Source organism: Corvus moneduloides, chromosome 5, assembly GCF_009650955.1.
Source record: "Corvus moneduloides isolate bCorMon1 chromosome 5, bCorMon1.pri, whole genome shotgun sequence".
Taxonomy (NCBI): domain Eukaryota; kingdom Metazoa; phylum Chordata; class Aves; order Passeriformes; family Corvidae; genus Corvus; species Corvus moneduloides.
In genome coordinates, this window is record NC_045480.1 from 8,493,787 (window position 1) to 8,519,932 (window position 26,146).

The 26,146-nt window shown below is 37.8% G+C and overlaps 2 protein-coding genes across 2 annotated transcripts in view; both read right to left on the minus strand.

Annotated features, from left to right (window-relative positions):
* Nucleotides 1-5,083, minus strand: part of POLN (DNA polymerase nu) — a gene marked incomplete at its 5' end in the record, with an annotated part of 81,410 nt that extends 76,327 nt beyond the window's left edge. The window contains 4 exons of the mRNA XM_032109526.1: nucleotides 581-645; nucleotides 855-915; nucleotides 2,322-2,390; nucleotides 4,913-5,083. Coding sequence (XP_031965417.1) covers nucleotides 581-645; nucleotides 855-915; nucleotides 2,322-2,390; nucleotides 4,913-5,083 — 366 coding nt within the window. The remainder of the gene's footprint in view (nucleotides 1-580; nucleotides 646-854; nucleotides 916-2,321; nucleotides 2,391-4,912) is intronic.
* An 11,675-nt stretch (nucleotides 5,084-16,758) lies between these two features.
* Nucleotides 16,759-25,695, minus strand: HAUS3 (HAUS augmin like complex subunit 3). Its single transcript, XM_032109525.1, is given in 6 exon segments — nucleotides 16,759-18,123; nucleotides 19,424-19,652; nucleotides 21,289-21,725; nucleotides 22,751-23,078; nucleotides 23,080-24,284; nucleotides 25,420-25,695. Coding segments are annotated over 5 exon segments (1,857 nt in total). The 5' UTR covers nucleotides 23,676-24,284; nucleotides 25,420-25,695; the 3' UTR covers nucleotides 16,759-17,856.
* Between the last annotated feature and the right edge of the window lie 451 nt (nucleotides 25,696-26,146).

The window sequence follows — 26,146 nt, forward strand, 5'->3', positions numbered from 1 at the left end:
ATTGTAGTAAGAAGTACCGACATTTGTGGTCAAAGAATTTAGGTTACTGAAGCCTATAGAGATCTGTGAGAAGCAGAGCTATACAAATTATTCCGATAAATTAGCAATCTATCGGACCACTATGATTAACTAATCAAATTTTATGTTACAAAGTGGGATTCTCTTGTAGCTATTTTTATCAAAGAACACTCATTTAAAGAGTGTATTGTTCACAAAAAGAGGGAGAGAACTCTATCACTTCTCAGGAAGACAGTTACTGGAAACTGTAGGCTCAGAAAGAGTCATTACCATTTTTACTCTACAACACATAACCCAAAAGGACCTGTGCATTTTGCACTGCAATTTCAGTTCTGCAGCAAGGCTGATGAAGCAAATGTGTCATTTTTACTTGCCTAAATAAATAAGGAAGTACCCTAAAATGTAAATATAATTTGTTTTATTTGTAACAATATACTAAAAGCCCCAAACTATTACATAAAATATGACAAATGTTCCGTCTATTTTTAATCAGTTATCCTCAGTAAACGCACAAAGATCATGCTATACAACTTCCAAGAAAAAATATTAATACAAAATTTACCCCTAGGATCTCTGATGTTTTTTTCAGTTCTTGTTTGTTCACATATATTTTGTGTGTTTCCATCACTGTAAATACAATTTTAGGTTAAGAACATTTATAATTGACAATTTCAATCTTACATGCTTCTTAGACTGTAAAATGGAAACTCAAACTCACACAGCTGTTATGAGGCTAAGATAGCATTTCATATTCTGAGGAATTACATCCCACTTGAGCATAGTCAGCAGCTGTGTGAAAATAGTGAAGATTCATATTTTGAACTGAACTTTCATACCTGCCAGAATTTTGATAAGTGGAAGCTCTAATGTGCAAAATAAGTTCCACAAGCCTTGAGCCTGTAAAGTAAGATATAAATACATTCTTCAGTACCAGCTAATTTTGATCTTAAAACATACCCTAGTGTCATTAGGTGAATGCATTTTCCATTGAGGAGTATTTCACTTTCTGTACATTCCCTTTTTGCACGACAACACTGTTTGTGGCATGAAGTACTACTTACTGTACATCATAGTATCTAAATGCTGTTACTAGGAATTCTGCAATAGTAACCATTTTGTACAAGAATGCTAATAAAGAAAGATATATACCTTTTTTTTTTCTTAACAGCTTATTTTTAAATCAATCTTCATTATAATAGGACACACAGTTATCCCTTTTCCTTTGTTCAGCTGAACAATTAAGCAAATATTCATAGTTCATAACTTTGTTTTCATTAGGAAGAAAGTAAGAGTTGATAGGGTTATGCTCCCAAATTAGTTACAGAGAACAGAAAGTCTGGTTTTTCTCTAACCACTGAAGCAATCTGACTTTTCTAAAAACTCTTGTAGGCTGGATCTCGGTGTTCCTGTGCCTTTGGTGTTTCCCTGCTGCCTCCCTTCAGATTGTTCACCATGCTGCTGGGCTACTTGGATATCCACACTTATATGGCTCCATCACCTAATGATCTAAGCCCTACACCTGCTACTAGCAACTTCAAAGAAAATCCCCAGGAAACTGTGATGTCCCCTCCACCAGAACCTAAGCATATCCTTATATCCTGGCACTTTTCCAGGTATATGATCACAGGCAGAAAACAAACACACACACACACTAACAGACTTCTTGAGATTTATTCTGAACTGCAATAAGGGGTAAAATAGAATACAATAGTTCACTTGGAAAGGACCTACAAAGACCATCTAGTCCCACTGCCTGGTCAATTCAAGGCTGACTAAAATTTGAAGTATATGATTAAGGGCACTGTCCAAATGCCTCTTAAACACCAACAGGCCTGGGCCATCAACCACCTCTCTGGGAAGCCTGTTCCAGTGTGTGACCAGTGCTTGGCTAACACAATCTAGAACAAAAGATATGCTGAGAGTTTTCATACACAGGTAATACATGGAAAAAAAACCAGCTATACTATGTTTTACCTCTGTCAATACTTTTTAGACAGTAACATATAGATTTAAAACACTAAAAGAAAAGTCACAATATTATGAAACTGTCTTGTTCTCAGAATCTTCATTTAATTAACTGTTGTAGAGAAAAAGTTTCTTGTAAAGATTAAGCTTGACGCTCACCATCTCCTTCTAGAAAAAATGGCAAGTTTGATGGGCAATTTATTTTAAATGTTGACTACTAATGTAAACCACTAAGGACTGAAGCATTCTATTATTCCAGTTTGAATGAGAAATAATCATTAACTCTCTAATTCGATACTTACATAGTTATTCCTGAGCAAACTCTTTTTATGTCTTACCTTTAAGCCATCAGCAAGGTCCATCATTACATTATAAAGCTTCTCCAAGTTCACACCTAAGTTTTGATACTGATATAAATAAATCAAAAACAAATCAATAACTAACAAAAATATTGCTAACATAAAAATATTTAGACTTTCTTTTTTAATATGTATAAATTGTAAAAATGTGCTTTTCTGTATGCCTTCTGTTAACATTTTAGAAATGTTCTTAGATTTCTGACAAATCCAAATCATTAACACAGCACTACAGATTATGAACATTCCAGATTTTGCCTGTTCCTTTATTTACATTTTGCATCAAGTACAGAGAAATATTTTATCGATAAACTGCCTTTGACACTGAAGTCAGAGTTTTCTTACTACTTGTAAAATGAGGAAAAATTCCCTGCATTTTTCTTTCTCATATAAGTACTGCTACTTTTGTGCCAGAACTGTTCACTTCCTTCCCAGAGGTGCTCCACACAGCACCAGGCCACCTCCTTCAATTGGCTAGAATACCATTTTGAAATGTATACAAACACAGAGTATGACTATTCGCTCCAAGAACATGACCATTAAAAATAAACTTAATGAAGACTGAGAAACAGCAGGCCCTGAAAGGTAGGATGCAGAGGGCTCTCTTCAAAGCTGAACTATCTAGATCCACTGGTGATAATCTTTGTTCTAAAACAATCTAGTACACACTGCAGTGAAAAGTCATCAACCTCTCTCCAAGAAATGTTGTCCATACCAACTTGTTCTGGAACAAACGAGCTGTCTGTGAAATACAGACCGCTTGCTTGATCCCTTTCTGGAGTGGAAGAGAGCCCAGTGACAGGCTTCAACTGACACCAAGATTCCTCATCAGTAAATGCAGCAATGACATGACCAGCATAATGTTTAGCACCTGTTCCAGCAAATGTTTCAGGAAATATGGACCACGACCACTTCGGCACAGCACCAAATATACAGACAAGCAGCAAGCAGCACATCTTCATGCTCGTGGTGTGTGGGTGAGTTGTGGGCTACAGAATAAACCAGCAGTCATTCCAAGTACTGTGGTGGGTGGACAAGACTAGCACAAGACAAGGAGCTACACTGAAGTAGTGAGGCACAAGATGATGTATCACCACAGATCCCTCTGGCAGTACAGACAACTGCTAGGAATCTACCAGTAAAAACAGAGCAAGAAGATTGAAGAGATAAACCTGGCAAAGAGCCAGGATTCACAGGAAGAACTGGGACTCACTGAGCAAAGAGAAAAGCCAAAAAGGAAGTGTGAGAGTCCAGGTGACAAAGAATAAGGAATGGGGGGAATAAGCACAGGATGTTCCAAGGAGGGATTAACTGGGAATTAAGTGAACAAGTCAGCATAAAGACACTGGAGATGGTTGGAGCAAGGAAACAAACTAGACCTGAAGTAGGACAGGAAGGAAATAAAATTTCAGTATTTAACTCAGAGCTGGGAATCAGGATGACAGAGTTGAAAAATAGCTAAGAACAGATGTGATATCTGAAGAACAAAAGACCGAGTCAAGCCAAGGGAAGAGACAAGATTAAGGATGCTGACTCACAGCAGGGCCATCACACATAGAAATAACCATAGATAACTTCTGTCTGTTTGCTTGTCTATTCCCAACACTAATAACTTAATTCATGAAGTATCTTCTGAACAACTGCAGTTTAGTGTGTTTTAAAGTAAACTGGCTCTGGTTTGTCCAGAATGTCTACGCTGATGGGTAGGTGCCAATACTACTGACCTCTGTTCATGCTCTAACCCCCGTTGACATCTGTGGGTTTGTATCCTACAAGTCCTATAACCCTGGTGCAATACTTGTTCTGAACAAACGAGGTCTTTGAAAAGTGAATGGCATCAAACAATCCATTATTTAGACTGCTCTACATCTTATCATTCAAACAACCTCTGAAGGCTAATGTGTCCACAGTAGATTACCATGGCCCAAAACAGACACAAATATTTTGTAACATTCAGGAAATACATTTCAATAGGAATACAGGAAGACATTTGATAAGATATAGGAAGAAATTGCCAGGGCATAACGTCTCAAAAAGTTCATCATGCATTCTCTCACACTGAGAATTAAAATTCACAGATTTTTTCATAAAAGTGCTTGAAGGTTCACATTTGACTCACTGATGTTTCTCAGCCTATGATGTGGTGTCTTTACCAGCTGTGAAATTTAGCAAAATTGTTAATAACAACTAAATATAGGCTACAAGTCCACAGGAATTGGAGAACACAGCATTAGACATTTTGGAAAGGAGAGCTGGAAATAATTTCGCAGGCAGATGAACAGAAAAAGCATAAAATTATATATTAATTAATGTTGTTACTGAACTTTACAGTTTTGAAGGAAAATTTTACAGGTGTTCCTGGAGGATGAGCTCCCATCTTGGTAGAATGCAGTGAAACCTCCCCTTCTCCCCTTTCTTTAGATTTCCAACATGTAGCATTAATAGAATCATGTTCTTCCATTAGAAAAGCATTATCTATTTTATTTTGCAATATTTTCTAAGCAAAAGCAATTCTATTATAATTTCCTTCCCTTTTTAACTCAACCACAAACAACTGAAAACAAACTACTTACAGATACATTTCTCAAAGTGCCTGTATCTGTATTTTCTGTTCCCTTTGAAAAAGGCTTTTCAAAATACTTCTGTATTAAACACTCAAAGGAAGGAACTGTGTCACTGGGGTTTATCAGCCATGCTGCAATCCTTGGATCTAACACGACACAATCGGCAACTACAAAAACAAGTTATTCAAAATATTTAAATTACCTCCCATACTGAAAAATAGCTCTAGAGTTTGGCCCATCTTTCCTGCAGACACACATCAGAAAAGTATTTACTCAAGAAAAATGCTAAGCATTGAATTTGCAGCTCTAATAATCAATATCATGACTACACAGGAGGAAGTTCAGTATTGCATATTTTCAAAGAGTTGTTTTGTGAGGTTGGGGTGGATTTTTTTGGTTGGTTGATTTTTTTCAAGTTTTCAAATATAAGTAAACTTCTGGCTCCCTAGATTTACTGTAAAAACCTCTCTTTCTTAGAACTGAAAAATTTCAAGCTAAAGTTCTTTTTATAAGAGTCTCACTCTGGTACAGTTTTCTTACTGTTGTTAACTTGACTGATATCCACAAAATTGCTATTGGGAATCAGGGAGACATTTACTTCCAAATAATCAGACCAAGATTGTTAACATATATATACGAATTCACATATGGGTGCACAATGCATCATTTCCAAAACTCAGAACCTTTTGTCTTATAGGATCATATGTGCTTACAGTGCACCCTCATGTTCACATAGATGGATAGGATGGGCCAAGCCCAGGGCTGTTTCACTTCCCTTTGAACTACAATCTCAACATGTGTCCTGCAGCTCTACAAAGAACAGGAGAAACTAATAACTACATTGCTTTGTGATATATTCAAAGATAAACCTAAGTATCCTCTTCAGTAACCCCTAAGTAAGTTCAAATGATGACCTACAGGTACATTTATAGAGAACTCCATGCTACACCTTACCTGGATGCAAATTTTAATGTCCATAATGCAAATTACAGCTTCAGAACTACTCTAAAAAGAATTTTAGGGGTTTTGTTTGTTTTATTGGAGCTTTGTTTGTTTTTTTCATAGCAGAAATAATATGTGAGGAAACATCAAGTTTCAAAGTTTAAAAGCCTAGACAAGAATTCTTTTGGTTACCAGAAACTTCAGATTCAAATCCCATGGATCAGGTAGGATCTAACCTATCTAGTACTTCCTCTGTGTGTACAGGTTACAAAACTGTCACTACCACCAGTCCCATTATGGCATTTCCTTCCCCATCTTTCCCATTTCCAGTGCTGGTTTTCATACAGATCTTCACACCAGATTTTGAAAGATCAAGAGTTTACTGTGATTTACTGAAACTTTTCAAATGCTGAGCACAAGTTGACGATTCTCCATAGAGGGAGCCCTCCCTGAAAGGTCATGTGTACTTTTGTAACTCACTCAGCAGTAATTTGATACATGGAACCAAAAAAACCCCCAAAAACTGAAAAAAAAAACCCAAACAAGAGATCATATTTACATCTTATGCCTGTTGTTTGCAGTTGCTTTTAAATCCACAGAGAAGAGTCTTGTTACTATCAAAAAAACAAGGGCCATTCAATGATTTCTAGTTCTGACAACTATGAGCATCTCTGGGATTTATTTCAGCCTTTCCTTTGAGAAGAGGAAGTTTTTTTCTAGGGAATATGAAACATGAAGTAGTTTGACCTTTTTGGCTACAGTCAGGACTGTGTTGAGAGCTTTTGTTTCCACTGGAAGCTATCCTTAAATTACTCAGTTATTTGATTCCTACTCTGAGAAGAAATATGTTATCTTGATGTGCCAAGCCTCTGGTCACAACCTCCCCCAAGAAGGGTGCTCTTTTTCATGGTACTAAACTCTGTTTTTCAATATATTACTTAACCACCAATTTAGTTATTTCTACACTTAGTGATCTTAACAGAAACACCAATAGCGCAGAGATTACAGGATGAGATCATAGATTCAATACTTGCCTTGTTTCCAGCTGATTTCATCACCATAAACTTGAAGTAGAGTCCTCAGGAAATCTTTTGCATTGAAGCAAATTATTGGAACTTTGCACTGTAGCATTTGAAACAACACTTGCCTGCACAGAAGTAGTTCATTAACACACACTATATGCTACCAGATTTAGTCAATCTATTTACTGTTTGTTTAATTAGCATCTAATACTAAACAGTTAACCCATTTCCTTATTCCTATAAGAACAGAATACTGCATTTGAATATTAAATTCTCAATTCAGTTAATACTCAAAGCTATGTTCTCTAAGAAAATAAAACATCCTAGCAGATATGCTTTATCACATACACATAAAGAAAACAAATCCTTGTTTAACTCTTAAAGTGCAACCTTAATCCAAAACACCAACTGGCATCCCTGTAATACTTCAATGTACCCAAATAAGATCACAGAGGCTAAACTGATTTAGCATTATAAAACACTGATTTAAAAGTTGCTACACAATCCAAACTGTCATAACTGCCCTGTGTTAATATGCTGTTTAAATCCAAAAGGCTTCTCTTTGTCGTGTATTTCCATACCTCTTGCAAATGTCTGTAATTCCCTTATTCATGCTATTTTAAATAGATGTAACCAACTATATATCTATATATATGTATCAGTATATAGATTTACCAACTATGTGTGTCTTTTTTTTACTAAGTTCTATTTTGGGCAATACAGAAAAATAATCATTTTATAAAGTATTTTTGATGGTATGAGACCACAATCCCAAGGGTTTGGACATATTAGAAATCACATGGATCACTAGGTATTGCTGTATGCATTATAGATCCCTTCTTAAACAACTGCACTATTCTTACAATAAATAATTACCCATAGGTTAAATCTAAATGCTAATATCCTTATTCAACTTATTATTGAATTTTTACTGTTTATATGTACATGCTTTACTGATATATTATTCTCAATTCACAACAACCTATATTCAATCTGACAACATGCTATTAAACTACTTGTCACGTAACCCCAATATTACAGCTGGAGAAGTACAGGTCACCAAAGTTATGACTTGTTTCAAGCCATGAATTCAAGCAGTGGAAGAGATGCAACTAACAACCAAGTCCCACATCTTGAAAATTAATGTTTTGTAATTTAATAATCCAAATTCAGCTGTTTACAATAAAACAACTATTCCTGAAAGTCATAAAATATTCTGATGAAGTTCTAACATGCTAGACTATTACATCTAAGAATCCGATTCAATTCCCATTTCTCCCTTTATGGGATATGATTTCTAAGTTAATAGGAATAAAAATGGACTTCGGTTACAGTAACTGGAAGTTTAAAACATAGTCCAACTTTTTGTTAAAATTTAATCCAAGCATTAAACAGATACACAGAGCCTTCACTTCAAAATTATATTGTGTTATTATTGAATATTAGTAAAACTTCATTTGGAATGTCAAAAGTCATTAAAAAACCCTGTGCTAAAAAGATTTCAAGTATTAACAAAGCTCAGAAAGGGTGCTTATCACAATGATGTCCATCATAAATGTGCTAGATAAGAAATGCAATTCAGGATTTGGAAGATAAAATACAGGAAAGATAAGCCTGGACAAAACATATTCTTTGGTGCCATCCAGCTTTAACTGCTCATAAAGGATTTGCAGGTGAATGTAAACAGCTCCTACCAGAATCCCAACCTAATTGTGCAAGGGCTGCAGTCAGTGATATGCTGAGCCCAAAGGAACAGTCTATTCTTATTTGGTTTGTATTAGTCCAGACTTGACATAGAACTAATACAGCCAATATGAAACTCAAGGAGTCTGACATGTAAGGAGATTAGGCTTGCGCTAAGTAACCAACATCATTACTGCAGAAAGCATATGTAAAGCAAAACAGTATTTTTTCTCATATACTCTCACCAAGAAATTTTCTTGTGAGCCTGTTCTTGTTCCCAGGGAGATGATTGTTCAGTTTTGAAATAAAATAATTTATCGTTTTCATTAGCAGCATTCCAAGTATAGCCAGTTGAAGTGTGACTGGGAGGACAAGGGTGATCAGTCTGATTCTTCACCAGCACAACAACTCCTTTTACTGATGAGGTAGAGGCCTGTTAAGTACAATTACAATAGTGTTTCCTCTGACAGATTTTGTGCAATCCTATAAAGAAAAATTCTCAAATATTTTACAATATGAAACCTATTATGTATGCTACAGTTACTGCATACACTATTGACACAGTAGAAGAGCATGCAAGTGTTTCAGCCTTGAAAGAAAAATCCTAGCAGTTTCATTTTCTTCAAGTTTTACTTGGTACTTTAAAATAAAATGTAATCTAAATGTACATGTTGGTATGTCATACACCAGTGTGCCCAGTGGACACGGGTTTGTGTTTATCAGTCAAATGCACACTGAAAGGGTTCTATAGAACTGACTCTAAACAAAACCCATCTTTCACTAACCTGCTCTGAGTTGAGCTGTGAAGAACCATCTTGAAATACCATAGTAGTTACAAAAGCCACGGCCTGTTCTAGAGTTACAAGCAGTTCATTTCTTTCTTCACATCCTAAACTGCTGATATCACAAGGGTACCTTCCAGAAGACTTTACTTGTCCAGGAGTACAGCTGTATCTTCTTTCATGTGAGGACACGGAGGTATTTACATGCAATCTTCTTGTTTTCTCTGAACAAGATGTAGACACATTTTGTTTTCTTTTAAGAAGAGTAACTATTTTCTTTTCCCCATTCTTCAGGTTTTTTGCTTCTACTGAAAGACTCCTTTCTCGATATCCCCATTTTGGGAAGCCTGAATCCTGGTAACAGCTCACCATTTTAATATCTTGACAGCCAAGCATTTCATCGGTATGCACTGTCCTGACTATCTGACCAGAAGGTTTTCTTTCAGGGCTGGTAGTTGCTTTTAATATGGCAATTCTGGAATCACAAACCTCCTGGGAAAATCAGAAATTTTTTAGCACACCAATTATTTGACTTATTAGGAGGAATTAAAAATTCCATGAAGTTTATTTAGATAAACTTCCAAGAAAGCAAAATTCTATGAAAAAATGTTGATACTAACAAAACAGAGCCAGTTTAAGGGAACCACATTACATAAACCAAAATTCAAGTATTTATCAGTAGAGATTATTTTGATGACATATATTGTTTACATCCACAACCACTTTTTTTTTAATCTAATGGTAGTCCAACACTAAAAATGGCAAATTAACAACTGTAAGATGCATCTAGCCCAGTAGCCTGTCTTCCACAGTGACAAGGTTATTATTGTCTGAAGAGGGAAGAGACTATTCATCTTTAGCTTCAACATTCAGAGTTGTTTTCATGACAGCTTCATTTGTTATAGAACTTCTGGCAAGGGACTTTAATGACTGCTTTGGAAGTTCAAGTACATGAGTGAGCTGGATGCTTTCAAGCAATTTACAGGATTGTAAGACATAACAAAAATACGTAAGAAAGTTGCATTGAAGAATTATTATCATCTGTATGAGTAAGTATTATATTCCATTCATTTTAATCCACTACATCCAGAAGAGTTTTCCTACTCCAGATAGTCCCTTTACAGCAGCATGCTACTAAACAGCATTAAGCAAGATGCTGCATGGTAATGTTTGAATTCTTCTCCTTCATCCTTATTTCCTTCAGAAATTTCCTCAGTATGTTACCGGCCCTAGTACACCACAGAAGGGCCAAATGCTTAAGAGCCATAGAAAGGCAACTAATTCACTCAAGTGTATTCGCCAGTCAAACTGCAAATAGTTTTATCATTTAACACAGCAGAATGTGAATTACGACACTCTAGTAATTACAGAATCAGGAATAAGCAATTCTCTTTTAAAGGTTAAAAAAAATAAGAACAAAGCAATTTAATTATCAAGTCAGAATAATACAGCTGGAACTACAATTAACCACAGAGAGAAACAGCAGCTTCTGTGACAAACTGATCTGTTAGAAATAATGACATGGCTGGAAGTAGAAAAAATGACTCCCAGGATGTAGTTTCATAATTTATGTCAATGTAGGAAGATCTCATTAGATGTAGTGAGTCAGTATTAGTCTCATCATCACATAAAGGGGCTCCACTACTATCCATGTGCACCCACAGCTGCATGAGCACCTGGAAGCCAATGTAATTTGTAGGAAACTATCCCACTCCACACAAGGCATCAGTTTTCTACATCTTGAGCAACCTGAATGGAAGTGTGCAACATGCACCAGAGTCAGAGTAAGGAAGGCTGTGAAATTTGCAGCTGGATCAGTTGCAGCATCTGCAACTCATCAATCAGCTCAATGGATTTTACAATCACAGCCTGAGCTGCGGCTGCCACAGTTATCTGTTCCCACTCTTGCACTGACACTCACATGCACATCAAACAAAATTCAGAAAGACGATTAAACCCAAAATTAAGCTTCCTAATATAAAATAATTTTTCACATGAATCAGCTCATTTTATGATTGTTCAGTGACAGAAGTCTGAGAACATTTCTAAACCCTGGTAACTGTCTGAATGTGGCAATCACATTTCTGATCAATCTGTCATAGAAGACCAGCTTCCTGTGAAAAGGGAACCGAAGTGGGGCCAAGAATCTCATAGGTAAATATAGGCCAAGTGTAAAATAAGACAGAGGAAGTTATCTGAACTATGACTGTGTAAAATATATCGTGATAAAGCTTGTTATGAAAGACCCAGTCTATAACTTCAAACCTGCTACAAAAAGTGTGCTTTTAGTGGTTTTCAATCTTACAAAACGCTTGCCTTTTCATTTCTCAGATGTGCATCCTTATCACCTAGTTTATTTTCCTTTGTCTTCTCCATACCTTTAAAAAAGAAGAAACAATTTACAACACAAATAAATCGCAAGCAGCCCATATAACTTAGGTTACATACAAGGTTATGTTACTGACACTTTTACCAAACCTAAAAGAATTGTCAAAAAATTTCCCTTGACAACCACTTGTCAAGTTAGTATCAAGTTAGTATTCATGCTTAAAAGGGCCGTGCAGGTTCCAAAATACGCATATGCTGATGCCTTAAGAGGCATCCTAGAAACAGAGACTAGAAAAGAGTAAGGGAATAAAGGTAGGTATTTGTTTGAAAGGCCTTCAAAGGTACTCCCCGGGGAGCCAGAGGCTATTGCCAAGATGGACCCCAAGATGGACGACAGGTCACGAGTTCTTTGCACTTTTACAGGTTTGGTTCATTTGCATATCAGGGTTAATTCTCCAATTAAAGCTTCAGTTAACGATGTAGTTTCCCCAAGCTTGCCCCTCCGTTTAGAGGCTTTTGGTTTTTACTTTTTGGGCCTAGGACAGTCTGAGTGTCCTTGGAGAGCAGCCCCGGAGAGGCTTTGTTATGTCTACCTAGCATGAGAGAGCAGAAGTTAACAGGCTACAAGAAACTTCAGAGTTACACACTAGGCAGTACATGATTTGAAAAATATAAAAGTTAAAACCTAAGGCATCAATGCAAAAGCCTGCTCTGTCACCATTAATAAAAAAAATTACTTAAAATTCACTACAAAGCTGAAAAACATTTTCCATGGTATTCAGAGAAAGCATTACTATAATTCCATAATTATGTGAATTTCCCTCTTTCAAGAAAACACAACTCAGTTTGGTCATAGTAAAGCTGGGGGTATGAGCATGAAGGAAAAAAAAAGAAAAGAAAAATCCAAACTCTAGAAACTTTACACAGCTTAACTGTTTTCTTGGAATTCAGCAGCAAGTATTCCACAAAATCTTTGTTCTATAAAGCATTATTTTTATTTGAGTTTAGCATTTCATGTCCTACAAACAACTGACCATGTTTCACCTGCAGAGAATTTTTTCACATTGTTCATCTTGCAATAGAACAGGCATTTTAAGACCAGGTGAGAGAGAGCAAGGAGAACTCAGACCTGACAAACTGACAGGAAAATAAGGTGACACCAGTCCCACGAGAAGCAGGACAGCCACTGGTGCTGGGTCTGACACAGAGCACAGCACAGCTGTGAGTCTGGGCCCCCACTGAACTGCCAGAGACCTTTAGCCCACGGCTCTGAAAGCACAGATGCTGCAGTTCCAAGAATGGTTTAGAAATGCACCTCAGACTCAAACCATGGCAAGTGAAACCATTAGGACACGTGTTTCTTTTCTGCCTTAGTACTGTCCAGAAGTCCCAAGAAGAGGAGAAGCAAGTGAAGACTGAAATGAAGGAGCCGGGGTAACAGGTTAGTGGCACTTACAGTCTGTGGGTACAGAAGGAGGAACATGGAAAGAGAACTCCCCTGAAGTGCAGGTCTCTCCAGAGTTTGCAATGAGTTTGGATGCCTTTATCTCTAGATTATCTTACTGCCCAGCCAAAAGACACATCACGGGCAAAGCACGTATTTTGTCCCCCCATACTGAGTACAACACTAAACTGCTGCTGTGGGCTATGAACTTGCATTACCAGTACTTCTGAAACAACAATGGTTTTGACCAATGTCAAAGCATAAGGTGATCTATTTCTATTTACTAGAACTGTTTTAAAAAAACCTGTCTGGGCAAATCAAGACCTTTGTCTACAGAAGAAACTAAGCCTATTTCTACATGTTGGTCTAAGTGTGTAGTCTGACATTTAGCTTCAGCTCAGACTTCTAACCCAAACTCTTAGAACAGCCAATATGGCACAGCTGTATTTGGAGCTTCAAACATTTTACCTTTGGTTTTCTGAGCACTTTCTACAACAGTAAGATAATAAATTAAGAATGATAGTATCTGAGTTTATATTCAGTGCTTTTAATTGTTTCACAGCTAGACACTTTTCCTTGACAAATCCACACAGACAAGGATTACATTTCTCTCCTCCAGCACACAATAATCAGTATGACAGGTATTGAAGAGATCTGCCAACTTCCAGTTTCTGAATTATGACAAAGTATCACCAGATGGCAGCAGAAACCCGTCCTTGCCTTCCAGCTCCTCAAGGCTTGATGGAAACATTAGAGCTCCACTGCCAGGATAACCACAGAATTTCACCAAATAGGTCAACATTGCAGATATTTGTTCTATTTGAGCCCAATATTTACCTTCTATAGACAAACAGCTTTTACATTAAGTAGAATTTAAAATTTAAAAATCTATCTATAAAATACAGTTCATACAGTCTGAAACAGACCAACATCAGAGGTTTGCAGTTGTTTCTGTTTTTTTAAAGGAGGCAAACTTCTTTTTTACAGACCCATACTAAAGCTGTATGTGTATATATATATACACACACAGGCAATGACAAGGTAGCAAGAGAAGTAAAATATCAAACTGAGGCTAAAAAGAGATCAAATTCTGTAAAATCATCTGGGTTTTAGTCCCAGATGTAACACATACAATGCAACATTTTAAAATTAACTCATCCCATATTTCCTTAAACATGTATCACTGATTTACACAGTGATGAACTACTACCTTTGTCACTGGTACACCACCAGGCTCCACTGATCCAAAGCTTTACTGAAAGAGGAGCCTGAACCATAATTTATATAAAATGGAGGCTGCAAAAAACATGATGTACACAAGAATAAACATTAGATTTAAAGCCCATTGATCAGATAATATTCCAGGATTTAGTTCTCAGGAGAAAACAGAAAACTAAAATCAAGCAAAACTCAACTTTCTATCTGGTTCTTTCTAGAGCCACAAGATGATAGACTGTGACTTGCACAGAACTGAGAATAAAAACTGCACCTTGCAAAACCTCCTTAGTATCCACAGTGTTCCAGATCTGCTGAGGCACTTTTAACATTACCTAATTTGCTCCTTCACTGGGACTTTTGTTCACTCTTCCCCCTAGAATTTCACAATGAGCACACTGCTAATGAACATATGTTTTAAGATTAGACATGAGTCTGGAGAGTTCACAGGTCACTTGGTAAGTTCCAAGTACCTCCAGTGATCTTTAAACATCTAGTCCAGAGTCAAGCTAATGTATGCATCTAATTTATTACATTGAATAGAATTACTTAAGTAACACCTTGAAATTCCCATATACTTCTGTACCACATAGCAAAACAGAAAGAAAAAAAATTAAATTGGTGGTACAGTTCCTTGTACTCAGGTAACATTATTTAATCAGAAAAGTCCCAGCAAATGTCACAGTTACAGTTAATTCCTTTTCTAAACCTGTAAACCTAAACTCTCACCTTTTCTTTTCATCTATATAAAAAAAGGGACTAGAGGTTTGATATTTCAATTTTTCAACTGAGAAACACATATAGGCTGAGATTTACTCACTCTGGTTATTATCTCTGTTAGTACGAACTTCTACAGGAATAGACTGCAAAGCTGTCAGAATCCTCTGAGCAATATCAGATAAAGGCACTTTAGAAATTTCACATCCTATATACCGCTCCATTTTTAAGATTAAACCTAAACACAGAACACACAAATTATGAATTAATCAGGGTCATGAGTAATCCTCACTTATATTCTGTTGAAATTAAAGACAAAATATAGTGAATATGTTCAGCCATTCATTCTCAATAGAAAATTACATTTGCTCCCAGACATGCCCATCAGTACTGTATTGGAAATAAAAATGTAATAATTTATAAAAACTAACTTATTTGAATTAGTGTTTCAATACACTGATTAAAAAAATCACAGTCCTAAGTACAGCTACCTTGTACTAAAAAAAATCTGACAAATAAAACAAAAAGTATGTATGTCTGAGATACTTTCCCCCTCCCAGCATCTTTAAACTAGTCTGTATCTAGCACTTGCTTACGTTTACTGTTACTAGTGCTTGGATTTTATCAGGAAAAACACAATGAACTTTCAAGTAATTGTAAAAATTAAGCCAACATAAAATTAAAGAAACAAGCATTACTATCACAATATACAGTCATTAGTTTTGTGCTGTTTCAGAAAATACTTACCATAAAAGACCTCTACTTTCTTAAATTTTGTATAATTGATGCACACAAATACTGTTATATATTGGTAACTTTAAAATAGCTACTATAGCTTGTCAATTTAAGAAACGGGTCAGCAGTATCTATAGTCTCTACAAGCTTTGACTCCAGCTACTGTTGTTCTAAATTCTATCCTTTTCTGAAAAGGAGCTGGTTTTCCAGCTGACCTGTCCATATTCTGTAATACCTACAAAATACTTGGAGAATCCCTAGGTACAACATACGTTGGAGAATCACAAGTAACAGTGTCCACAGATGACTTGTTGTTTTACAGTTAAACCAGAAGAACATGTAAAACTTGACACAAACACAAGACAAATATGCAATATTTTAAAAAATACTTAAAGTATCCAAGCTGTACAAATCAATCACTCTACCAAAACCTGCTGTTTACTCAATTATTCCTATACAAGTGGGTAACTGGACTCCTGTTACTCTGGTCTTCTCCCACTACATCCAGTGCATGACCAGACTGTCAAACTTTACCATCAGCAAACAACAGTTCCTCTGCCTACATAGAAATCTTCTTCTTGGCTCAAGACCACAGCTACATTGCAACTTTCAATACTTACAAGTGCAAGCATTTGCATCCAATTCAAAGAGGAACATCCATCATACTGCATTAGTACTGACTGTATCTATCTAGCTCTGATCAGTAAGCATGTGAAGGAAAGGGTGAGAGGTGGAATGGCTTTATTTCCCTTACATTCCAGGAGTCAGAAGTATAATCCTTCCCTGCACACAACTCCTCCTAACTTCTACAATTAAGAGCAACACTTCTTTCCTACACAGGGTTAAAGCGCTCTCTGACTTCTCAGGCTGGGAAGCAGCAGTCACAGCCTCAGGGACAGATTAAAATGAGAACCCATCAGACTAAATATAAACAAGACACCATGCCTGAGAACAGGCCTAGAAAAACCCACACAGATTCACCATAAATATTAGCCACACTGAACTGAATTTATAGAGTTTGGCATTTAATAATAAACACAAAGTATAGAGTTAAGCAGCATAAAATCCAGACATAAAGACACCCAACCAGTAAGCTAAAAAAAATATTACACATTTCAAAATAAGTTATAATCACATGAAAGTTAAAAGTCTGCCATCAAAATAGTTTTAAGACTACTGTTACTGAATTTAAGCTAATATACTAACCTTCATCAATATGTAAAACGCTTGAAAGCAAGCACAGCTGATCCCATCAAAAGATAAAAGACTGGAAGTTATCATACTATAAAAGCCTATTTAGTTCCATTGGTATATTAGGAAGCTATATAAAAATTTGATAAACAGGCTAACAATGCACATTGTTACAGAAGTATGAAAGCATCAGCACTCTGAATTGAAATGCCTATCATTATAAATTATAAGGCAAGCTCAGAAGTACAAAAGATAAATTTAAAATTCTTTTTCATTGACAAGCCCAGTATAAGAATGGACTGGTTTCAATGGAGAAGATAGGCCATAAGTTAAATTAAGAGATGCTGGAATGGTCTTAAAGCAGATGGTCTTGGTAGTTAAAACAGCTTCTGGTACATATTCCAACACATTTTTAACAAAACCAAGTCTCCTTAGAAGAACTGTAAGGGAAACAATCATGGAATATCTGCCTTGGAGAACTCTCCTCTTCACTATGAGGACATTATATTCATGTTCCAAAATCTGGAATGCCTCCTCCACATTTATTTTGCAGTTCAATCATAAGTTCTTAGCGTGCAAGAAAAAACTTAAGGGTATGACACATTCCTTTTGGTGCTATGCTGTGTGCAGCAGAAATGAACACACAGACCAGCAGAAGAGCAGCCTGAACATACTTCTTTCAAATAACCAACAGTTACTTCATATCCAAGAGTTCTGACAAAACTGAGATTGAACTCGGCGGGCAGAAGCCATAAGGCAGCACTGGTAACAGTGGCAGTTAAGACTCACTGCAGCGACAGGTAAGTGTAAGCATTGACAAGCTAATGCTTATTATTCCATATACTCCTAGACAGTTTACATTAACATTTTCCTTTCTTAAGAGTACATTGCTGTTTAGACATTAAGAACTCCACTGGTTGTGAAATTCTCATCTTCCAGACCACTGGCTTTAGCCTGAGACTGCTGCTCAAGCTTCTCCACCATCTCTTTCAAGTGATCTTCATCTTTGAAAAAATACACATACAAGTCTCTTTCCATCTGATGCAGCCTATTGGACTCTAAAAAGCTTCTCTTCGACTTCAGATCAGCAACCAGATCCATAAGGAGATGATTTAGTTTCTCTAAATCCACTTCTAGTTGGTGAAACTGCTCAGTAAGTTCCTAATAAAAAATACAAGACAAAAAAATTACTACTTTTCTATTGTTAATACACTAGCTGGTCTAGAAATATAAAAGGTTTTTTGCTTTGGGAAGGCACTTGTTTGTAATCGAAAAGCAATCACAAAAAAAACCAGAAACAAAGATAATAAGGAATTCCATTCAATTTACGTCATTTTTGAGCTCCATGTAACAGAACTCACATCAGGTTATGCAAATGTAATTTCATTTACTTGTTGACCGGATGAGTTAAGACCACAAGAACCTGACCCTGACCTAGAGAGATGAGTGTCATATTTTATCAATTACAAGTCTTCATTGCTAGTCAAATCTTAAAAGGGAACAAAAAAAGGTCATAACAAAAAAGCCAAATCACTTTTACAATTAAATCATTAATTACCAGCTACAACTTTCCCAACTGTCATTCTTATGATAGTTCAGTATAAGCAGACTAATCATCTACTTGCACATTATTCCCTTATTAAGGAATTACTTTTCTTGAGAAACAGTAGCAGTAGAACAAGATGTCATATTTTAAGAAGCAACCTATATCAATAGGAAGGTATTTGATTTATCAATGTGCAATCCCTAAATACATACTGTTCCAATTACAGAGTCTCGTTTTCTAATAAAAACTCTTCTATATGTTGCAAATTCACTTGACAGATGAATGTTAAATACATTTTTATGTAATTAACCAAGGAAGTATTATGTAACAGAAGATTTCCCTTGATGCATTTTTGAGGTATCTACAATCTTTTAAAACCCGTAACAAGGTGCATTTAATAAACCCTGTTCCCATTTAAAAGATGTTCTAAACACAACACCTGAGAGCTGTGTAGCAGGACTGTCCTACCACAACTGTCCTTCAAAATTCTGGTATTTTTATTTTATCCAAATGATCCACCTGTAGCCAGTACTGTTGAGGTTTTAGAGGTAACGGGAGAAAACCCATATGAAATGAAGAACAACATAAATGAGTTTTCCAGTGACACCCAATCCAGACACCACATTTCTCACACCGTAAGTTTACGGGAATAGAGGACTGCACATGCCTTTGAAAGAAATTCAGTTAGATGCAATAGTTTGCTCAGAAACAAAAAAATTATTACTTGCCAGCATTTACAAAAATCCAACATTTGCCAAGAACAATGTAAATACAGCATCCATCATCATTATGTTAATAGATTTGTTGCTGATAAGTGGGGACAGTTTGTGTGTCTAGAGCTTTCACACTATACTTCTATCAGTAAAGAACATGACACATAATGTAGTAATTTTTTAAAAATCAATAAGGGCTTACCGGACTCCGGAGTTGTATCTGATTTGTTCCACAATAGAGAGCACCATGAAGGGCATCCACATCCCGTTCTAGGCTGGACAAAAGGAGAGACTGCTCTTGAGCAGATGCTGCCAGCTGATCTTGTACTGTAGCACAGTCCTGCTTTAACTTCTGAGCCATCTGCTCCAGGCTTTTGTATGTTTTAAACAATTGTTGTTTTTTATTTCCTCCTTCCAGGAGCTGATACAGCCTGTAACAAGTGAAGTTAGACACACAAGCACTTTTAAGTTTCCTGTGCACTCTATCATCATTAGTTAAGAGACAGATGTCTGTGTTGAGAAGTCAGAGGACAAGTAAGGCAAGTACAGCTGAGGGCACTTTTACTACACTGCTATATCTCCCACTGATTTCAGGATTCCATCTATATATAGTAGTGATTAATAGGAATCCAAAATACTTCAATATCAAATTAGCAGCAACAAAATACTAAAGTAACAGTTAGTAAGTACATCGTGAATGCAAATAGAAGTTGACAGTGTGCTTCTGCCAACTATTTCCTGACACTTCAAGGACTGCAAAATAAGATAGATTTTTTTTTAAGTGCTGAAAGAAAGCAGACTTCAGTGGCCAATGAGAAATAAGAACAATCTTTGTAACAGTTTCAAGCTTACTGAAGTATTTCCTGTTTTCCATCTATGAAGAGACTGCTAAGAAATTCTCCAATTAGTTACAAGTCATGCAAAACACAGCATTACAAACTATAGCAAACTTGCCCTTACCCAAACTGTACCCTTACACTGCACAGGAATAGGCTAACACAATTATAGGCAACTTTGTTCAAATGTTACTACCACCTCTGTGTAACAAAATCTTCAGGAGTTGATCCCTAACATAAAATCAGACTGGCTTTATTGAGAGCAGAAGCTGTATTTCAGAAGTAACTGAATGTCTTTCAAGTGTCTTCTGTTTACAAACCCGATAAGGTTTTTAATTCTTTCAATTTCCCCTCCCTTTTTCTAACAAAAAGAAAGAAAAAGAAGAAAAAATAGCCAGAAACATTTCAGTGATTTGAAGACTTTATAATAAACCTGAACAAAAATGTAACAAGTTGACACAAACACATTCAGTTTCTTCCTAATTCTGCTGCCTAATTCTTCCAGTTATTCACTGTGCCAAACCATACTCAGCTATCACTAATCAATTATTAAAAAAAACAAAAACACTTAAAGCACTATTCTAAAGAAGGAGGAAAATCTGACAGTAACACACCTGTAATTATACAACATACCTCATCAAAAACTTTAGTCTTGATGGAAGAGCAGCACAGCACACATCTTTAACTGTATCACCTGAACTACAAGACTTAATTACTTAGATGGTGAACAACTAGACTCATACATGGGCGCCAGGACACTCCAACCAGCTGGCAAATCAAGCAGTAAAAATGAGCTAAACACATTTCATAGTCCAAAGGAGTCGTTCCTCTCTCCTACCACATGGGGGTTTTTTTGCGGTCTCAGCTGATGAGGCCGTGCATACAACCTGGGAAATCACTGCTATTAACATCTATACCTCTAGAGTAAGTTTCAGGAGGTGCTAGATAAGAAACGCTTGGGTTTAAACATTCTTCATGTTATGCATATTAATTAGGAATGCTTCAGCAAGATTAAAAAGACTGATAATCGAACAGTTTTTCCTCAGGCAAACCTGAAAAGAATTTCAAAGAACAGGGACAAAACAAGTTTCACATCTTGAAAATTCAAAATTCTAATCAGCTACAACACATAACTAAGAACTTAGCAGCAGGCAAGGCTTAGCTTGCCTGAGCTTTCATCTCCCCATTATTTCAAAGTAAGTCTAAGTTCAATAATGACTCTAATGCTCACCTGCAAGAGAAACCATCCTCTGAACTAATAGTGCTCCTTGGCTTTGCCTGTTGAGTTCGTTCAGTTATCACCTGTAGTCTCTGCTGCAACTCATCAGTGCTCTGTTTCAGAGATTCTACCAAATTCTCAAGCTGACAGCTGATCTCCTGATGTTTCTTCATCTCCATTTCACAGGCCAGATGAATAAGTTCAAATGATGTTTTCTGTCTTATCAAATGCCTGCCTATTTTATCTTGAATTGCAGCATAACAGTTCTGCTGAGCAATTTGGTGATCTAAGTACTCTTTCACCACTGGCGCAGTCAAAAGCTGTGCATTCTTCTTAAGAAGGGGAAGTAGCTCTTCATTATTTAACTGAGCTATATCTTGTTTAATTGATGAAATTTCAGCACTTAAACTAGGTATTTTAGCATCAATGTTTTCCTGTTGTCCAATATCCTGCATAAAACAAAATACCTGTGAATTTCTTCATAGTTCCCTCCAAGCCACTCCCCAAACATTTCTTCAGTTCATATAAAATTCATGTATTTATATTACATTTATCTATGAAATTAAATCCACAAGTAGTTTCACAGAATTTTACAACATAATGCAAATACAGATGAACAAAGTAATTAATATATTTCAGTAAAAAGTAATTTCATTCTACCACAGAGTCAGGGAACAGTTTATTTTGTTAAAAATAAAAGAGCTGCATTTTACTCAGCACCTATATTTCAATCACGTCTAACTGAAATCTCACATGCAAACTTAATTTTTTTATATTCAGTCGGATGATCAACACTGCTGGCAGAATCAATCTTTTTCAAATTACCCTAATCAATCAAGTCCTATATACTAGTCATCCATAAATGAAAATATACAAACTGACATGATGCCTCAAGTGATTCCACAACTGGCATAAGCAAATACCTTTCCTTTCATTATGATTTCTTCACAAATCCCACTAGCCACATCTCATTGTCACTAACTTGTTGAGAGACTTCTGAGGCTTCAACTATCAGATTCATTTATTTGGTACAAATACTTGAGTTTCCAGAGTAAGTGAACTAAAACTTTTTAAGGTTATGCTACGCATATGAACAGGAATACATTTATCATATTGGCTCCTTGATACCACGAAATTGCAACCAAAGCTAAGATTCTGTTTATTGTACAAAGAGCCAGTTCTAACTTGAAAATTCTAAGTTAAACTAAACTAGAAAGGTATTATAAGTTCTAGTATTTTAAAGGTAATAATGCTGGACAGTAGAATTAAAGGTACTGTGCCACACTGAAGAATTTCTAACTATGGAAAATGAAGCTGTTTCACAAGAGCAGTTTTGTGAGCAAGACGAGAACTTCATAAAAGTGTAATTTCACTACATAAAAATAACTGAAATACCAATAACTCAGCAATTCCTTTCACTAGATCCAGTGGAACATGCCTGTTTGAAACTCCAGTACCTTCTCTTGTGCCTTACCTTGTCCCAGGACTGCAGCAGGCTCTCTGCACACTCGATAGCTGAATTCAGGCCCTCCTCTTCAGCTTGCCGCTGAATTAGCTGGTTCTGACCACAAATATACGCTGCCTGGAGCCTGGCTATCTCTTGCCTTTCTTCACAAACTTCATTAGTCTCATTGAAAGTGACTTCCTTGATTAAATCCTCAAGCTGAAAGCTGCCTTCATGTGAATTTTCAGCACATTCAGGCATACCTTTATAAAAATGCTTTTTGACGTATGATGTAAGTGCTGCAGTGCTTTCATCTTCCAGAGACAAATATTTGTCCAAAGAAAGCTGGGAAAAAAAACACTGGATGTACATCCGACTCTTGTTCTGAATCTGAAGCAGTGAAGAAAGAGGCAAATTTCTTCACTGCAGCTATAAGAGACTGCAGTTCATTGTCAAGCTTATTATTTGCTGCAGTAAACGCTTCCAGTCCTTCTTTCCAAGCCTTACGTGCTTCTTCCTCTCTGCTTTGGAATGTTTGTAACACGTGGCTGTTTGTAGCAACCAGCAGTTGAAGCTTATTATGCCGGTGAATTTGAAGGTTTTTTAACTTCTGAAGAGTTTGAAGCTCATCCTCTAATTTCTTCACTTCTTCCTCTTCTTGCATGTCCTCCTCTTGGCTACTGTTCTTTGAACCCGTGGGCTCCAAGGTTTTAAGGACTGCATCCAGTGCATTTCCTTCCAACACAGGCTTACCACACTTGAGAAGATTATCAAAATCTTGCAGCTCTTCTTCAGATACCACATGTTTCTCATTTATGTTTCCACAAAACCACTCCAGAAATGATTTGTCTTCTGAAGACTCAAACATCCAGTCAAAATCTTCTCCATTAAGCTCATCAGCCTTTGGATATCCAATTTTTTTAAGAATTTCCACAAAATCCTTTCCACAGCTCATGATGAAAATATTTTTGCAAGCAGAAAATATCCAAATACATGAAAAAATCTGGGGTATTATTCCAGTTTTAATTTTTTTGCCATTTAAAATGAATATTCAGTATTTTCATAAAAAGAGTCTGTACAGGAAAAAGGAAGTGTCAGATCACAAAAAATCCCCTGAAAATTGTTTTGGATCAAAGTGGCTATTCAAAGACTACAAAACAATTTTAATTTCAGAGATCACTTAATAGCTTTTGTTAATCAAATCAGGACATTTTTTTGCATCAATTATATCCCAGATCATTGCAAGCACATATGTTTTTCCTTAATTCACATAAACTTATTATGAAAATAGAATAACATCATTAGTTTAAAAGCAACAGGTGTTAATATTGAGCAACTCATTGACCTACAGAAGTGATTTTACTTACACAGTTTTCCTCACATTCACTTACAAAAACACCCACAATTATTTTAAATCTTCCAAAATGAGCAGGGTTTTCAGTTTGTTCTAAAAACAAAACTACAGTGAAGTTACACTGCGCTTCAAGATCTTGGCTATAAGGGTTGTTTTTACCTCAACAGCAAGCAGAATCTTGTCTTCTAAACCTTTGTTTTAAAGTTTCCTCTGAAAATGGAACAAGAAATACTTTAACATATGAACATCTCAAAATAAAACTGCAGGGTTTTTGATCAATTACAAAAAAATTAAAATCAGTGTAAAAACACTCTTGTGAAAACAGTCACAACTTACAAGAACAAGGAGTTTGCTGCTTTTCTGTAGTTTCCTAGTAGACAAATAATCAGCTTTGGGATCCTAAAGTGCATGTAACAGACAGCAAAGGATATAGGATAAGTTATCAACAGATAACTTAGAGGCCTTGTTTGCAAGACTCTGGTAATACTAAGGGATTTTTTTTAGTTTTATATTACTTAATACTTCGTTTCTAAAACATACATTTCACCAGAGAACCCCACTTTGCTAGCCAGCCTGGAGTGCTGAACAAGTAAACGCATTCCTCTGAAGTTTCCTGTGTCTGACTTAGCTCAGTTAGAGACTGCAGATGACACAGAATGTTACACGAGGTTCCTGTCACAAGGCAGTGCTCCAGCCATCCTCTGCCCTCCGTGTTTAAAAGGGCTATCCTCAAAATACATAAATATGGATGCCAAGAGGATGGTGCCACACTCATTTCAGTGGTGCCCAGTGACAGGACAAGGAGTAATGGCCATAAACTAAAAGACAGTAAGTTTGACTTCAGTATGAGGAAGAACTTTACGTTGAGGGTTGCAGGGCACTGGAACAGGCTGCCCAGGGAGGTCGTGCAATCTTCCTCTCTGGAAACATTCCAAAACAACACGGACACGTTCTTGGGTAACCTGCTCCAGGTGACCCTGCGGGGGGAGGGGTGGGTGGACCGGATGCTCTCCAAAGGTCCCTTCCAACCCTACTGCTTCTGTGAAATAAAAGGCCCTCACACAGCTCTGTGCGTGGGCACGCCGGGCCACCACGGCATTACCACTGCCGTCAAACACCACAAACAACAACTGCGGAGCCCTGAGGGAGCACCCGCGACGCCTCCCCACGCAGGGCCGCACAAGTGGGGCCCTCAAGGGCCACGTCCCGCCCGCGGGGCAGCCGCTGCCTCCAGCCACACAGGGATCCCGGCCGGGACGAGAGGTCGGAGGGGAGCGGGGACGCGGCGGCTGATCCCGTCCCGCCGGGAGAGAGGCCCGAGCCCGCAGCACCGCTCCATACTCACCTCAGCGCTCTGCTCTGCCGCAGCGGCGGCTCGAGGGGAGGGGAGCGAGGCGGGAAATGGCGGGAAGGCTGAAGGGAGGCTCAGGGAAGGCTGAGGGAAAGCGGCGGGAAGGCGGAAGAGAGGCTAAAGGAGGGGGGTGAAGGGAGTCTTAGGGAGGGCGAGGGGAAGCGGCAGGGAGGCCGGGGGAGGGGTGAAGGAAGGCTGAGGGGAGGGTCAGGGCAGGCTCGGGAAGCACAACTGCTCGAACCGCCCGCCGCGCGCGCGGTGTCCCCGCCCTGCTCCGCCCGCCGCACTTGCGCGCGCGCCCGCCCCACCCACGGGGGCCCCCGCGCACGCGCGCCGCGTTCCGCCTCGCGCCCGGCCCCCGGACCGGTGCGGCCGTGTGGGCGGGGCTCCCCGCGCCGCGCTGCGCTTCGCCTCAGGGCGGTCGCTTGGGGCCCGACGACTTTGTCCCGTCCCCTCAGCTCCCCGCGGCCCTTGTCCTGTCCCCTCAGGTCCGCCCCCTCAGCTCCGGGCGGCCCTTGCTGGCCGTTTCCCTTGCCTAGCACACGGGAGAGGGAGGAGGGTGCAGGCCTGAGTGCAATTGATCTCGCCCAGCTCTGACCGCTATGCCTCCCTGAAGCCCAGACATGGCTAACGGGGGCCACTTCGGCCATCCGCACCCAGTGCTGCTGTGTTGCTGGTTTTCACCCCTGCTTAGTCTTTCCATGGGCTGCTTAGTCCACGT